Genomic DNA, 17,693 nt, shown 5'->3' with positions numbered 1-17,693 from the left:
CTTCCCAATGTCCCCTGAAATTCCCTCTACTCTCCCCTGAAGGATGTTTACTTTCACCACTCTTATTCAACACAGTACTGAAAGTCCTAGCCACAGCAATCAGACAAGAAGAAGAAATAAAAGGAATCCAAACTGGGAAAGAAGTAAAACTGTCATTATTTGCAGATGACATAATACTGTATATGGAGAACCCTAAATATTCCACCAAAAAACTAACAGGCTGGTAAATGAATTCAGTAGAGTAGAAGGATACAAAGTAAATATTCAGATATCAATTGCATCTTTATACATCAATAATAAACTATTAGAAACAGAAACTAAGAAAACGATGTCAGTTACAACTGTCTCAAAAAAAAAACCTTATGAATAAATTTAATCAATGAGGTAAAGATCTATACTCTGAAAATGATAAGACACTGAAGAAAGGAATTGAAGAAGATACAAATAAATGGAAGCATATACCATGCTCATGGATAGGAAGAATTAACATTAAGATGTCCATATTACTCAAAGAAACTTACAGATTCAACACAATTCCTATCAAAATACCAATGGCGTTTACACAGAACTAGAACAAATAATCCAAAAATTATGAAACAACATAATTTACGAATTTATGTTTCATATAAAATTATATGAAACAACAAAAGACCCCAAATAGCCGCAGAAATCTTGAGAAAGAAGAACCAAGTTGGAGGTATTATACTACCTGATATCAAACTATACTATAAGGCTACAGTAATGAAAAAACATCATGGTACCAGCATAAAAACAGACATACAGATCAATGAAACAGAATAGACAGCCCAGACATAAACTCACTCTTGTAATGGTCAATTTATATTTGACAGGGGGAGGCAAGAACATACAGTGGGGAAAAGACAGCCTATTCAATAAATGGTGTTGGGAAAACTGGACAGATAAATGCAAAAAGTGAAACTAGACCATCTTTTTACATCATGTACAATAAATTCAAAATGAATTAAAGACTTAAATGTAAGACCTGAAACCATAAAAAAAGAAAGCATACATATTAGAAGAAAACATAGGCAGTAGAATCTCTGACATTTCTCTTAGTGATATTTTTCTGATATGTCACCTCAAGCAAGGGAAACAAAATAAAAAAAATAAACGAATGGGGCTATATCAAACTAAAGTTTTTGCACAGCAAAGGAAACCATCAGCAAGGTGAAAAGACAACCTACGGAATGAGAAGACATTCCCCCAGTGATACATCCAATAAGGGGTTAATATCCAAAGTTTGTAAAGAAGTCACACAACTCAACACCAAAAAAACAAATAATCCAATTAAAAAATGAGCAGAGGACCTGAATAGACACTTCTCCAAAGAGGGCATAGAGATTGCCAATAGACAGAAGAAAAGATACTCAGTGTCACTAATCATCAGAGAAACACAAATGAAAACCACAATGCTATATCCTCTTGCATGTGTCAGAGTGGCTATCATTACTAAATCAACAAAAAACAAGTGTTGGTGAAGACGCGGAGAAAACAAAAGGGAACCCTAGTGCAATGTTGGTGGGAATGCAGACTGGTGCAGCCACTATGGAAAACAGTATGGAGATTCCTCAAAAAATTAAAAATGGAATTGCCTTATGACCTAGGGATTCTTCTTCTGGGCATATATCCCAAGAAACCCAAAACAGTAATGTGAAAGAACACATGACCCCTATGTTCAATGCAGTGTTATTTACCTTAGTCAAGATAGAGAAGCAATCCAAGTGTCCATCAACAGATGAGTGAACAAAAAAGCTGTGGTACATATATACAATAGAATATTACTCAGCCAGAAAAAAGGATGAAATGTTACTGTTTGCAGTGATGTGGAAGGTATTATGCTAAGTGAAATAAATCAGTCAGAGAAACACAAATATCATGATTTTACTCAGGTGGAATCCAAAGTGTGAAATAAATGAATAAAACTGAAACAGATTCATAGATACAGAGAACCAGTTGGTTGCCAGAGTAGGGGATAGGCTGGGGGACTGGGTGAAGGGCTTAAAAAGTACTAATGGGTAGTTACAAAATAGTCCTGAGGATGTAAAGTACAGCATAGGGAATATAGTCAATAATATTGCAATAATATATATGGTGCCAGATGGGTACTGAAAATATCAGGAGGAACAGTTTGTAAAGTATTGGACTATATAACCACTATGCTATACACATGAAACTAACACAAAATAACATGGAATGTAAACTAGAAAGAAGATTAAAAAAATAAAAACATGTTTTTGACAGAAATGTTATAAACTCCAAGTTCTGTAAGGTCTCATGTTAATAGACATGGTTTTAAAAATACTGTCCATCTATACTTAAGTGCTGTCAACTAACGAAAAATAAAGGAGAAGGGTCATACTCTAGCAATTAATCTTTCCAATCTTATCTCATCTTGGTTTCCAACCAACAGAATTCAAGCACCAAGTAAATTTCTTTATTCTTATTATTAGCCCACAGGAACCTCCCACAGGTGACAAAACTATGCTAGGCTATCAGGCACCTCAGTGTGGTCTTCTGTGAATAGGCTGGCTTTTTCTAGCATCAGCTCAGTGGGGCACCTGATGCTGATGTTCTTCTCTTGGCCTGCCCAACTAAACAGCTCAGCATCATCCTTGTCTAAGGAGAGACTCCTGTGTCATAGCTGGTGTCTTGTCCTACCCCTCGCACATGAGGAGGTCATTGTTGGCGTTGGGGAGCTAAAAATTACTCATGGAAGAGTTGTTTTCTGATACCCTAACTACCCAGCTGAAGGACCAGCATCATGATAAGTCTTACACTGAAACAAATCAAGATACATATTTGTGATCTAAGAAGCAGGAGAATGGCAGTGGACAACTGTGCCAACAGTGGAGGTGCGGTGATCTAGGCATGACCAGGGTCTGTGGCAACAGAGGCACCTACTATCCAAAAGGGAGGCTTTCAACTCTCAGTCTGAAATCGGACTGGGGGAGAATCTAAGAGCATTAACCACATCTGTAACATGCGATATCTAAAGTTCAGATTAAGGTAGAACATATGTTGGCCTTCGGGAACGGAAACTCTCTAGGAACCAGAAAGTAAACAGCAGCAGTTATGACAAAGGATTTGGAAATTTGGGAAGAAATCTGAATCCTCTTTTTTTTAAAAGATTTTATTTATTTATTTTTAGAGAGGGAAAGGAGGGAGATAGAGAGAGAGAAACATCAATGTGCGGTTGCTGGGGGTTATGGCCTGCAACCCAGGCATGTACCCTGGTTGGGAATCGAACCTGCGACACTTTGGTTCGCAGCCCACACTCAATCCACTGAGCTACGCCAGCCAGGGACTAAGGAATTCAGGATTCTTTTTTTTTTTAAAGATTTTATTTATTTATTTTTTAGAGAAGGAAGGGAGGGAGAGAGAGAGAGAGAGAGAGAGAGAGAGAGAGAGAGAGAGAGAGAGAGAGAGAGAAACATCAATGTGCAGTTGCTGGGGGTCATGGCCTGCAACCCAAACACGTACCCTGACTGGAAATTGAACCTGCAACACTTTGGTTTGCAGCCCACACTCAATCCACTGACCTACGCCAGCCAGGGCTTGAATCCTCTTATTAGGAGCTTATTTGAACTCCTGAGTTTCACTTTCTGAGAGAAACAACTGACCAAAGGGATCAAGAACAGGATAGAAAGGGAAAAAGAAATATCCTGTCTCAATTCTAATGGGTGCATTATATCAGTAAAAACCTAATAGGAACAGTCTCTCTTTAAGGTCAATATTACCACAAGAGTGGCCAAATAAAGAAATTTAGCTGACAAGAAATAGGCAGTGCCAAAGAGCTGTTATTAGGGACCAGCCAGAAGGCAAAGACTGAGCCACATGAAAGTAACTAAGCTCTGCCATCTCGACCAGATCTCTTTTTGACCTTAAGAGGTGAATGGGGGAAGTAGACAGTGGCTGCAAATATCTTCAGACTCGTGGGCTCCATTTTAATCCAAGGCAACTAATGTATTGAATCCCCATTTATACTTGATTACAGTACATACATTATAGTATTTAATCCCAATAACTCTCAAAGAAACAGACTCAGAGAGGCCGAGTAAACTGTTTAATGATATTCAACTAGTAAATAGTAGAGCTAATAATTGAATCAAAGCCTGTAAGACAGGAAACTGAATTCTAGAAGTAAAGAAAACATGTACAGCAGCTCTCTCAGACTGCAAAGAAAGCAAGGCTCGGGCAATGAACAGTTATCTAGATAAAAATCTCTCCCCCTCACTTTTCAAAAAAACCTTAAAGGCCCTCATTAGCGTGGCTCAGTTGGTTGGACATCATTCTGCAAAGCAAAAGGTCATGATTTGATTCCCAGTCGGGGTATATGCGTGGGTTGTGGGTTCAGTCACCCCAGTTGGGGCACAATAGATTGATGTTTCTCTCACACATCGATATTTCTCTCTCTTTCTACCTCCTTTCCCCTCTCTCTAAAAATAAATAAATAAAAAATAAAATAGAAACCCCAAAGAACCCTTAGAACTGTTAAGAAATATGATGCAGCTTCCATGGATGGCTCATCAATAAATAGTGTACCTCGAGAGGCTGAAGGCTTCTAAAGATAAGATCTTTGCTCCATCTCATTCTATATAACCATGGCCTGACTGACCATTAGGATTAACAAGAACCTGTAACACAGATGCTGACACCAGGCAAAAATAAAGAAAGCATGGTTCATTTTTGTCCTCTCTCCATGCTGATGGGGCAAAATTTCATATTACCATGGCTCACTGGGCAACTGGGCTGAGCCATGTAAGCATAAAGCTGTATTTTTTCAATCTTTTTTAAGTATAGATTAAGAAGACCTATATTAAAAGTGCATCGGGCGGGCTTGAAAAAATCATCAATAATTCCATAATAGGAATCGGGAGTAATTAAAAAATTTGGTGGGTACAAAGTGTACATGTTAGAGAAATGCTACATTAGGTAGAAAGACTTACTCATTTTTTTTGTTGTGCCTATCCTCCCCAATCACACTGTAAGATCAGCACGGGGAAGAATTATGTTAAACTGCTGCTATCAAAGGCAGACACAGAATAAGAGACTTGGTAATTATTTAATGATGAAAGCATCTCTAACATAACTATTTCCAAAATAGAGATAAATACCCTCGTTTCTGTGCATGGATACAGGGAAAGGAGGAAAGAATGATTTCCAGAGAATACCACATTCCCCAGACACCATGTCTGGGGGGGAAAATGGCTCCCTATGGCCTCACCTCCTTTTAGTGCTTCATATATCATACTTTCCCCACTAGGCACAGATACACCAATATCCTTTAGAAGCTGGAAAAACAGTTTTTAACACTAGCCACCTTCCCCCAATTCCCCACTCCTGACATGGCCTTTACCTTCCACAGGGTTGGTTTTCAGCCTTCGACAGAGATTCAGTACACCTCCATAGTGGACGTTGATCTGGTTCACTGCATCAGTTGAACGCAGCTCCATGAGCTTCCTTAGGTCCATTACTGAGCAGCCAAAGTCCCCTTCATGGCTCTCAACCATTGAGTTGGCCGGCGAGGCATGTTCTGTTTGGCTTGTCATTTTGCCTGCTGTTCCCAAGGCCCTCAGTTAGAGAAAATGTGAAGTTTCCCTTCAACTGACCAGGGTGTCTTGCTTCTCTGCCTTCTTCCTACTTCTTACTTCTGTGGGAACCCAGTTAGAAAACAGATTGACTATATCTTGTGCAATAAGCTTCAGAGCCTTAGCCCAGATCCTGTTTCCTTATGAAGCTTGGTAGCAAGAAAAGGAAGAGGATGGGGGAACTGAGTGGAAGCCGGACCACGTGTCACGATGATTGGTGTCCCCAGGTGGTGATGGCAGTGGTTGTCCAGGGTAGGTAGGTTCCTAGCTTAGACCAACTTGCCCAGATGGAGGTGTAAACAGGATGTGCACGTTACCATGGAGGCAACCTTAGCAACAAACAGCAACTGCAGTGGTAGAGAAGCAGCAGGAGGATGAGGAGGGCTCTCTGGATACCAGTGACAACTGGATCTCTGAAATAAAGATTCAAAGACAGACAAAAAGAAACAATTAGAGTAGCCATGGTGAACCAGAACCTGCAAAGGCAAGAGATACTCCTTCTAGCACAAGGGTAGAGGTGACAGTTGGTGCCTGACCTGAACTGATAGTGGAATCCTGAGCTGAGTAAACTAATTCCAGAGAGTCCCTTTCTTCTCTCAGAGGCCCCAGGAGCCTGTAGAGTCCAATGCAAGGATGTAATTTCAGATACACCCTGGCCTTCATATCTTATCTCTCCCAGACCAAGCAACACAAAGCCCACAACTTCAGAAACTTGGAAATACAAGGTTATGACCATTCATGGCTCTGATATTCTCCCTGTCTATTTGGGGGTCCCACTACAGAATCCTTTCATTTTGATCTCACTTCTAATAGGTGAGAAGAGGTCAGAAAAGGAGTCCAGACACGAGTGCTCCAGAGGATGGCCTGCTAGTCTGCCACTCTCCCCCATGCTCCAAACCCTTCCCTACTCCCAACACATACATTTACAAAGTGGGAGGACAACCTGATGCAAGATGCCCAAATCCTCTGAGGCCCCACAGACAACTCAGCCTCCAGCTGTATGGAAATTCTGCAGCTCGCTGCAGTTGTCAACAGATTAGGCATGGAAGTTCAGGTGTTGGAGCTAAGCCCCACCCTCCTCCAAAACGCATTTGAGAAAAGGAGAGGAAAATATTCTGGCAGTTGGTGAAACAGGGTGGAACCTTTTTACATAGGGAGGCAGAAGGACGTCTGAGGAGGAAAGAGTGAGTTTGAAGCCCAAGAGAGTTAAAGTTTCTCTGGCGTGGCAGGGATAGGGCAGCTTTTGATTCAGATAGAGCCTAGGGCCAAAAAAGCCCTAGTGGAACATAGTTGGTTAGCAGGAAAGCAAAGTTTGCCTCTGCATGAGTGGGCCCCAGAGGTTCTCCAATCATCATGCCCCTCAGAAAGGCATGTGTTAGCTCTCACACATGATGCCTGGGAGGAGGAGCAGAGCTATGTGTAGGTGAGGATACGGAGGCTGAAGGCGGAAAGAGGGCTTATCATGAGCCCTGTTCTCCGCTTCAGCTTCAGAGAGTGGCTTCTGTGTGTCATGAAGGACCTGCTGAGGCTCTTCCTGAACCGGAACCCCGGAGGCCCAGCCTTGGTTAAACAGTCCCTATTGATTTCAGTTCAGTTACCAGAGGGTAGCAAGAAGGAGCTCTAGTCAGCCTCTCTCTAATAAATAGAGGACACCGTCACTTCTAGAAGGTGAAGAAAGAAGTGTAAGAACTATCAGATAGGGACTTGACTCTTTCATCAATTACTTTTTCAAAAATCCCAGGTGGCCAAAAATCCTGCTGATTCCAATCGATTCTGTTCTCAGCAGGATCCCTTGGGATAGAGGTGATAACAGACCCCCCTCTCCCAGTGGGCCTTTTGCTGCCTCCTTCTGTCAGATTTTTAGAGTTACTTTGACCTACAAAGGGTTAAGCAAGCAGGTTTTTTGTTGTTATTATTTTTTAAATATCATACCCCTTTTCTCTTTAGATGTCATCAGAGAATCCTGGGGAACAAGGAGGTCTGGAAAGAACCTGAGGCCCTGTGTCCAGTTCCTTTCATTCAGACTGGCGCAGAGGTAACAGTACCACAGAATTTTCCCTCCAGTTCAGCCTCTCCTTGGAACTTGTTCTGAAGCAGTGGGAAGGGCTATAGTAGCAAGAAGCCCTTGTTGATTTTTATGAGGAACTCAAGCTTTCAAGGGGATGTTGAGAATAGCGCCGATAGAGTGATAAACTGAAAATCCCATTTTATTTTCGTTGTCTCCACCCACTACAATGTTTGTTCCATGAAGGCAAGGATTTTACTCATCTTGTTCACTACTTTACCCCAGTGCCTACAGGAGAGCCTGCACAGGGTGGGCATTCAGCTAAATTTTTTTATTGAATAATCAGTAGCAGCCTTAGAACCAGATTTACCATCTTCCCAGGTACCCTTTGGGCAACTCACTTAGCCTTCTTATGGCTCAGTTCCTTCTTCCATCTTAACCTGGGGGAAGAATCATCCATACCTTTTCACACCATCCTAAAAAAGTGATGAAGGAATGGGATTATAGATAGAAACTGTGCTTGGGAATCTTAAATGAAAGATGCCTAATATCTAGTATAGGATACTCAAGTAGTAGAAGAAAGCTGAATTTGATCTTAATGAACTTTGTTATCTAGTCATTTAAGCAGAAGGGCAATAAATTCCATGTGTCTCTCCATCTTTCCTGTCCAGAGGGAGACTGGAAAATTCCAACAATGCTTCACTAGCAATAGCCATTAGGCTATATATCCTTGGATGTCTAGAGAAGAAGGAACAGCCTAAGTCAGAAATTCCTTACTTTGAATCTCTCCTCAAGATATCAAAGAGGAGAGCTTCTTTCTTTTTGTGCCTTAACATAGGCAACCAATGAGAAAAAGTCACTTAAGATTAGAACACATGGGGCATGTGGGGAAAAATGAGGTTTGTTGTCTGCTTCAAGTTGCTCTAGAGACACATACTCAAGAGGTCAAACACTAAGTTGCTGGCACAGAGTCAAAGGGGCAGTGCTTAGCTGGGAGCCCAGTTTATTTCTCCATGGAAGTTCGTCCAGGATTCAGAGGTGTAGCAGGTGCCCATATTTCTTTCTGAGCTCTTAGAATATGAGCTCACTGCAATTGCTGAGCTTGTCTAGCCCCTAACCTTATTAGGCAACTGGCAAAGAATAATCTGTAAGTGTTCATGCTACCTCCACCTCAAGATGCAGCGCGCTCAGACGCCTGGGAGGTAACACCTCTTGTCACGTCAGAATTAATCATTTGGCTCCGAGCATTCTGGGTAAGGTATGTTCTCATTCCCTGTTTCTAGCATTTTGCCAGCTTAAGGGATGACAGGGTGGATGAGTGAAGTCTCTCATCCCTTCCTGCAGGGCCAAGAAATCATACATGATCATAAAATCATTTTAATTTGTTTTCCTCCTAAAGTCCTGTAATGTGTTCTATAATTTGTAATGACACATGAAAGCACTGTCATATCAATTCTAGGTAGGGCAGCTGTGTGTCCTCCTCTCCCTCTTATAGATGAAGACACTGATGTCCAAGGAGATAAAAAAGGATTTGGTCTTTGGCAAGTCAGTGACCTTGACTGCCTGGTGTTTTTGTTTGTTATACTTTATTCCTTTCCTGAGTCTGAACCTCCTCATTTTCTGACAAGCACATAAAAGGTCCTTTAAAATGCAGGCATTTCTGGGGTTGTGCTGGTAGCTTCCCTGTGTACATCTTTGGTGCAAGAATTTTTGACACACAACTAAAAAAATTAGCCATAAGGCAATTTTGCCATAAAAGATCAAATCACTAGAAGACAGTTTGGTTTATGTTTGGCAGACTTCATGCATTTAAGTGAGTTGTCAGTTTGGTTTCATTTCTCCATGGATGAAGTTCTTGTAGTTATGCCAATTCTTATATTACATAAACCTCAGCCCTCACAATGTACAGTGATGAGTAGACATGGCAGTCTTAAAATAATAGATGATAGTAACTACCTGTAAAGCACATTATGAAGCTCCATGTAGCACCAGATTGTACACTCTACCAGAAAATGATCACAGATCAGTTTGCAAAGCCTTCAGTGAGCACAGTCAGCCCTTCCACTCACCGAAACCAAAAGTTTACCAGGCTGTGCAAATGGGTACCTCTCTTAATAAAGAGAGCCTCTTTATTAAGGGTGGCCTCTGGGCTGCAATTTTAGCAGAAAAAGTGCCATGCCTAACAAGGAGACAAATCAACAATAACAACAACAACGACAACAACAAAGTATATTCCTATGAATGAAAGACACGTATTTCCATTTTTCTCAATAAAGTCTTTTAAATTTTGTTCTTAATTTTTCATGTTTCATTATATCCTTTTTAATGTCCTTCTTTTATTTTTCATTATTTTATCTTTTATGGCAAATTTGCTTTATCGCCAATTAGTTGTGTGGCAAAAAGGGTGTGGGGAATAGAGTAACAAATATACTTAGAAATTCTTGGGCACAGAAAATACCCATTTTCATTTAAAGGTAATGCTCACTCTTATCCTTGCTCTTCTCTTTCAGAATCACCTCCATGATATCCCAGGCAGTGAGGGTAAAATAGAACCTACCTCCTGTTCCCATACATTCCTGAGAAGTAAACACCCCATACTTCCTGATAAGTCAGTCCACAGCTAGGCTCATTAGCAAGTTACAGAAAAGAGGACCTGCTTGGGACAAGAACGCCATGGCTTAAGCCACCAATCATAAGCAATAGTTGGACGCTCTGTTTCCTCCAATTTTGTCCAATTTTGTCCTCCCTTACTATAGGAAAATTTCCCAGGGTGCTAAAGAAGAGAGAGATCTCCAGGATGCGAGGAAGAAAGGTAAATCCTCTGTAGGGCATAGAGTAGGGTATTACCAGGTTCTGAAAGGAACCCACCCCCGAGTTTCCCCTGCCAAAGGCACCTATCAAATGCAGTATGAGTGCCTGAGAAATGCAGTATGAATGGAGGTGGGAAAAAGGAAACAGGAGGGGCCAGGGGCTAGGGCTTCTGGCTAGGGCAGCACTGCAGCCAGACCTGTTTGGAATAATAATAAGCACCTACACTCAGCTCTGGCCTCTGGGCTGCAGGCAGGGCTGCTCAATAGAGCAGACTGTTGTTCCCTGCCCTCCCCTGCTCTCCTCACTGGGCTGAGAGCTTATGCTCAGGAGCAAGGCAGCGGTGGCATTAGAGATGCTTGGAGTGCCAGCATCACTACTATGCGGGTCCTGAGGATGAAGATGGGAAGACTGGGGGTGCAGTGGAGAGCGATGGGAAGGCAGGCTGTCCTCACTGCTGTCCCCCGACCCCGTTAGACTGCACCAGACTGAAATATGAAATCTGCTTCAGGGCCACACCCCCAGCCCTCCAAAGCAAAACCTGTTCTCTTTTCTTTGATCCAGATGCTCCCTTCCTCATCCCAGGTGGGGTTGGGAAGGGAAGGAAATAATATCCATTGAGCACCTGCAATGAGCCAGGTACCATGCATTAGGCTTTACGTGAAAATTAGAGAAAAATCATATATGTATATATATGCACATACACACACAAATACACACACGTACTATTATATAGTGCTTAGCATAGTGGCTATGTAGTGGCTGGTCCATACACAGTACATATTATCATTATGACATCCATTGTTTCACTGGATCCTCACCAACAACCCTTTAAGGAGGGCACCCAGTTTCATAGCAGGGAAATAGGGGAACACAGATCCAGAAAGCTAGGATGTGTGCCCTTGTCTGGATTCAAAGCCTCCCTGCCTCAAGTACAAGGACACTAGGGAAATGGGAACAAAGCTATGGATTCACTTCCTAGAGCTTGATGAGAAGATCCACATAAACCTATCTGCCCCTTGCCCCTGTAACAGGTCAGGGAAGCACTTCCTTAACTTCTTTGTACTTGCCGGGAAGGTGCAGGGGTAGATCCAGGGCTTATCAGGGACAAACTCCCTGGCTCATCCCCAATCCAACACATATAGTATCTCCCCAGCCAGAATATAGTTGGCTCTGACTGGCATGACTCCAAGCATATCCAATTCGCACTTGGAGATCCCAGGAGTGGGGTTCAGGGGTTCTCCCACTCTTATCATCTCATACCCTGGGCCTTGCAACCCGTAGTGACTTGGAAGAAGCTCAGAGGGATCCTGCTCTAGATTCTCTCCTTTCTCCAGGAGGGGCATTTCCTGTGCCAGCACCTCCAGGGTCTTAAGCTTTACTCCTTCTCTCAGGTACTCCTGTGCTTTTCAGGGCCACACCCTGTCAAGAAAGCTGCAAGTTTCTCAATGAGCAGGCTGCAGAGTCTGAAATAACCCCATCTCCACCCCGCCCTAGCTGGCCCTTTTCTCAGAAGGTCCAAACTCCACACAGAGGCTGCTCTGCTCCCTCCTCATTACAGCCCTTACTTCCATGACCCAGATTCTAGCCCACCCTTGCTAATTCCCACCACTCAGGACTGGTAGCCATCTTCACTGTGGTCCCAGGTCTGCCTTGCTTCCCCATGCCGGCCTGCCCTCGTTGTTCCTCTAATGCCTGCTGGCTTGCAGAAGCAGACTTGAGCATGTACCCTCCCCTTCAATCTACTGAGGTTATACAGAAGCATGTGGGAAGAAGGTCAGAGACAGAACACATTGGCTAAAGTTCAGGTGCTGGGCAGCACCACCTGTTACCATCAGCAGCTACCAGGCCCATGCCAGGAAGCCCAATGAGGGGTGCGGCACCAAAACCAGGCCTCTGCACTGATCACAGGACATCACACTGGGGCCTGTGGGCCTGGAACCTTACGCTAATTCTCAGCCCTTCCTAAAGAGAGAACACCACTTCCTGATTAGGAGGTGGGGCTTGAGCACAGCAAACACACATGCACATGTGGCACTTACCCTGCCCCTCCCTAAGTCTGCTACCCTGACAGTGTTTTTAATTCAGCGTCAGAAATGTAGTACCAAAACTGAAGCATCTGTCTGGAAAAAATGTGTCACTTTCAACCTCTGGGTCTCAGGGACCCAGAATTTATCCCTTTTCCCCAGAGCCACCTGGTACTTCTTGGGCAAGCTAAGCCAATGCACACCCTGGACCCAGTCATCTACTCCAGGGTGCATCTTCCAGAGAAATTCTGACGCAGGTCCAGAAGGGGACGTGTGCAAGGATGTTCTGTGGAACATTGTTTGTGATGACAGAGAACTGAAGGCAACCTGGGATCTCCTCTCCCAGTGATGAATAAACTAGATAACAGGGGATATTACACAACAGTTAGAAACACAGATTAGAGATATGCAAGACAATATTGGTGATCTTAAAAACAGTGCTTAGTGGGGGGCAGGGGAAAGGTGCTGTAACAGCTTTTACACAAATTAAAAACACAGGCATGTAAAGTAATTCTATACATTTTTAAAAAGATTTAACTAATTTATTTTTAGAGAGAGGGGGAGGGGAGGAGAAAGGGAGGGAGAGAAACATCAACATGTGGTTGCCTCTCGAGTACCCCAAACTGGGGACCTGGCCCGCAACCCAAGCATGTGCCATGACTGGGAATAGAACCAGTGACCCTTTGGTTCACAGGCCCACGTTCAATCCACTGAGGTACACCAGCCAGGGATAAAGTAATTCTATACATTTTAAGGGACATATTTAAACAAAAAGATATATTAGAATGCTGCTCAAAAGCAAGAAAGGGAATGGACATGGAGTATGGGGAAACACTGAGCATACAGGAACGGGCATAAGCTAATAATAATGGGCCATGAGTCCATTGCTGCTCAACTCAGCACTCACTCTACACCTGAGGTCTAAAAGAATAAAAATAAAACATACCATGAGGCTGAAACTTTTAGACCCGGAAGAGTTGTATGGTCTAAGGTATGTTATGACAATGAAGACAAAACTTATCAGTTCTAGCCAGATGGCTTCAGGGGGCAGGGAGAAGGTAGGGCCCATAGATAGCATAAACATTCTCAAAAAAGTGATACCAAGAATTGAACCAAGGTTGCCAGTCCGTTCCTGATCACTTAGCCTGTTGATCAAGATGAAGACAAGGAGCTGCATGGCATCGATCAGGAAACCAAACCAGGAATATGCTTGAGAGGGCAATGCCTCCTTCCCTCCCCCTCCATTCCCAAAATAGCATCAATATATCAAGATGAGAAAGGGCAGTCTCTCAGCCCCAAAGCCATGGGGAATGTACCCTTTTCCAAATACTAATCTGAGTCATACTGTCCCAGGTCACCTCTATGGCCTCCTGTGACTCAGGAGTGTGGGGGTGTTCACAGCAAGCTAGAGTTTAAAAGAAAAAACCTGTAGAGGATGAAACAGAAATACCGACCATTTCCTTCAGTTAAGGAGGACAGAGCTGATTTCAGGTGGCAGTGACAGTGCCATCAAGAAGGTCTGTTGTTTGATTAAAGTGGTGCTGGCAGCTTCTCTTGATCCCTCCCCTCTTATTGTGGGAAATGCTCAGGATATGAGTTAGCCAAGTTTTGTCTTTCACGCTAAGTAAGGTGCAGCTCCTTGGACCTGGGACAGGAAGCTACTAGGCTAGCAGACAGGAGGCAGGCCTTGAGCAGTAACATTCAAATATCTAGTATGTTCACTCTTGGGCAACACAGATTGCCTTTCTTGGGGCTGCTGTGGTTGTTCCACATTTTGGTTCCAAGGGAACAAAGGGCTTTTTAGGAGCTGGATTGGATCCTGAGTTATTTTTGGAAACAAATTTCAGCAAAATCATGCCATGCTCATGGAGAGGGAGAGGGAGGTCAGTCTCCCTTGGCTACTGGGTCAGGATCTTTTTGCTCCCAGGGCTTAGGTTCTGTTGGAGCTCTCAGGAGTAAGGAGAAAGCTGCCTGGCCACAGACTGAGGAGGCCACATCTCATCCACCAAAAGGGATTACTGTGGGCAGCTGCTCTTTCTCTAGGGACTCAGAAAGAGAGGAAGCAAAATAACATTCCTGTGTGGCCCAGACGCTAGTTGGAGTGCCACACACTAGACATCACATCTGGCCAGCACCATTACCTTCCTCCCCTCTGTGATTGTTCACCTGTACAGAGTACAGAGAACCACACACTTTGCCTATCCCAGTCTTTTCTCAGCCCAGCTGTTTTCAGGAAGTTTCAGGCAAATGGGCAAGAACTCCATGCTGAGAAGAGGGTATTTACCAGGAAAGAGAGCTGGGAGCACTCCCTAGTAACCGGTCACCTCGCTGCCCTAGTTCCACTCTTGCTGGTTCACTCACTGCACAGACAGGAGCCACAAGTCAGCCTGGGGCTTGAGAAAGTAGACCGATCACATTCCCTTGCACTTGTATGGTGCTTCAGAGCAGTGGCTTTCAAACTTGAGTGTGCACTATGATCCCAGGAGGGCTGGTTAAAGCCTATTGCTGGGCCAACTCCCAGAGTTTCTGCATTAGGAGTCCTAGGGTGGGGCCCTACAAGTTCTAACAAGTTCCCTAACAAGAAGATGCTGACACTGCTGGTCTGAGGGTGACACTGTCTAACACTGCAGAAGTTATGAAGCATCTCTGCAAACAATGCCATGACAACTTCCAACAAGATAAGGCTAACTCACTTTAAGGCTTTGAATGGGGTCCAGTCCAAACACTGCCCCACAGCTAGGCCGACAGGCGAGGTACAGGAGGGTCTTGTCTTCTATCTCCTGCTTTTCCCTCTCCCTCTTCTGGCCCTCCCAGGATGCTCTGCTTCCCTTTATCTCAGGGCAGTTCCCTTCCCCAGAGAGACCCCTGACCTTCCCAAGGGAAGCCCCTCTCCTGTGAGAAAACAGTGTTCCCTTGGCAGGCTGTAGCAGAAGCCAAGATTTATTCAGAAAGTTAAAACGAGTTCCCTCACCAGGGTCAGAGAAACACCCAGACCCCCTTCTGACTCAGGTGGCATTAAGCACCCCCTGCACTCCTGTTTCCCCGGCCTGCAGGAGATGAGAGCTGGAGGAGGAAAATGAGAGAACAAAAGACACCCACCACTCACTTCAGGCTCCCCAGGCCTTACTGCTCCACGGCACATCCAGACCCAGGCTGCCTTTTCCCTGCCACCCCCAAGGCCCTCTAGAAGGGCTGGCTCATGACCTCCTATAAAACCTCTATGTGGGGGGCATCTGCCCACTGCTCTGAGGGGGCGCAAGGCAGTGCAAGGACGCAGCTGGCGGGCAGCAGCAGCTGCTGTTTTGCAGTTGGTGACAAGCTGCTGTAAACACTCGGTTTAGGTTGCTATGGCAAAGTGAGTGTGCAGCCTGGCCACGGTGCAGCTATTTATGTGCCTGTAATGGCAGAGTGGTCTGTTTTTTATTATTTTAAAGTTTTCCTTTCCCAGCCCCCTAAAAGAGCTTAAAAAATAAAAATAAAAAAGAGCCATCACAATTTTCTCAGGAACAAAAAGAATAGAGCCAGAAAATACAGCTCAGGACTTGAGCCAGCAAGGAGAAGCCTGAAGTGAGGAGCACGGCTGAGAGGGTGAGTTCCTCCAGAGAAGGGAAGGTAGAGCTTCTGGTGCACACGTACCTCTGTCTCAGCTCATCATGCAGAAAAGCCAAAACTCAGGGTCTTCTTATCTCTACACCACTTACATTATTGACAGAAGACAAAACCACTGGGTATTCTTCCTGTCAAAGCCAGGCTCCAGCCAGCAGCATTCTTCACACCCCTACCCCTCTCCACCATCCCCCACTGGCTGCCAGTGTCATCAGGATGAAGATACTGAGGATTCCACCAGGGGTCATGGGAAGAGAGCCTCAAAGCAGAGTTCCCCAGTCCCATGCGTGCAGTGCTGCCCAGCGTGGAGCCTGGCCACTCCCTGCTGGAGGGCTGAAGGGAATGACCTCCAGTGGTGCCTGTGACAGGACCATGTTTTTCCTCCACCTGTACAGAGAACTCTCATCCTGTTGTCACTCCTTAGTGAGGTCCTGCACAACAAGATTTACAATTTTAGCCAGCACCAAGGAGTCAGCATTCAAGATTCAGATTCTGAAGAATGATCTAAAGTGAGGCTGATTCCTCCTGGGACACATATGTCTCCAGGGCCCCAGGCACCGGGGAAAAGTTTTTGGCAGAGGGGGTAGAGAGTGGTCAGAAATTGCCATTGGAGTCACACACACAACTAAGCTGGAAGTGTATACTGACTTTGATAAATATGCTATAGGCTGTCGATCACTAACTGACATCTAAGTAAGAGAAAAAGAATCACCTTCCAGAAACAGTCAGTTGGAATACAAAAGATGATGCAGGATTTTACCATCCCTCTTTCTTCACTTTATTCCAGTTCCTTTGAATTGGTAGGCCTTTAGGAGGAGAACTCCACCCCCCATCCCAACTGTAGATGGGCACATTAATCAAATAAAAGTAAAGTTAGGGCAGGGGTAAGAAGAGAAAATCCCACAGACTGTTCTGACTCCTTCCATCTGAGATTTTAACCAAATGCCTGTTAGATGCCACCACAGCTCTGATAGGGTATCACTGAGAACAAACCCCACGGGGAGGAAAGAAAGCAGGGGTATGGGGTGGCTGCTGCCGCTTCCATCAGGGAAGCACCCTCTACTGCCCTTGGAGCAGTCAAAGTCCTAGCTGACAGCAATGGTTAGCTGACAAAGTCTTGATGGGAAAATCAGAACTTGGGAAAGAAATCAGTCTTGGCAGCACCTGGAGGTCAAAAGAGCAAAGCAGGCATGGTTTCTAAGCCTGTCAAACCAACTGTCGCCAGCATCCCACTGTTCTGCAGGGCAGGAAAGGAGATGGGAGAGGATGAGGAAAGGGTTCAGTATGGGCACCATCCTGGACAGCTGGAAGGAAACCAGTAGGAAGGCACCACAGGTGAGCCAGTGCCCCAGACACCAGTGTGTCTGTTTGTCGGTGTGTCAGTGAGTCTTAGGGTATTAACTCAAGCTGAGTGGCCATTACTTGGGAATATATAAAAAGACAAAGACATGCTTCAGAGCCACCAAAGTAGAGTAAATTTCCAAAAATCATGGGCTAGAAAGAATATCTATTTACTCAAGGGTTCAGGATCCATGGTGATGGGCACAGGGCCCATTGTTGAAAGAGACAAAGGGCAGAAGATAAAGGTGACTCAACCTCAGCTGGCCATCATTTATGGAAGTCACAGGGAAGAGAAAG

The 17,693-nt window shown here is 44.4% G+C and overlaps 1 protein-coding gene across 7 annotated transcripts in view; it reads right to left on the bottom strand.

The window, feature by feature from the left end:
• The window catches only part of ATP2B4 (ATPase plasma membrane Ca2+ transporting 4), a 103,328-nt gene that overhangs the window by 51,886 nt on the left and 33,749 nt on the right, over positions 1 to 17,693 (bottom strand). For all 7 annotated transcript variants that reach the window (XM_036015266.1, XM_028530862.2, XM_036015270.1 and 4 more), the window contains exon 2: positions 5,378 to 6,022. In XM_036015266.1, coding sequence (XP_035871159.1) covers positions 5,378 to 5,570 — 193 coding nt within the window. In that variant the 5' untranslated portion in view covers positions 5,571 to 6,022. The remainder of the gene's footprint in view (positions 1 to 5,377; positions 6,023 to 17,693) is intronic.

This window comes from Phyllostomus discolor, chromosome 14 (genome assembly GCF_004126475.2).
Source record: "Phyllostomus discolor isolate MPI-MPIP mPhyDis1 chromosome 14, mPhyDis1.pri.v3, whole genome shotgun sequence".
Lineage (NCBI taxonomy): Eukaryota > Metazoa > Chordata > Mammalia > Chiroptera > Phyllostomidae > Phyllostomus > Phyllostomus discolor.
This window is presented reverse-complemented; position numbering and strand designations above follow the sequence as displayed.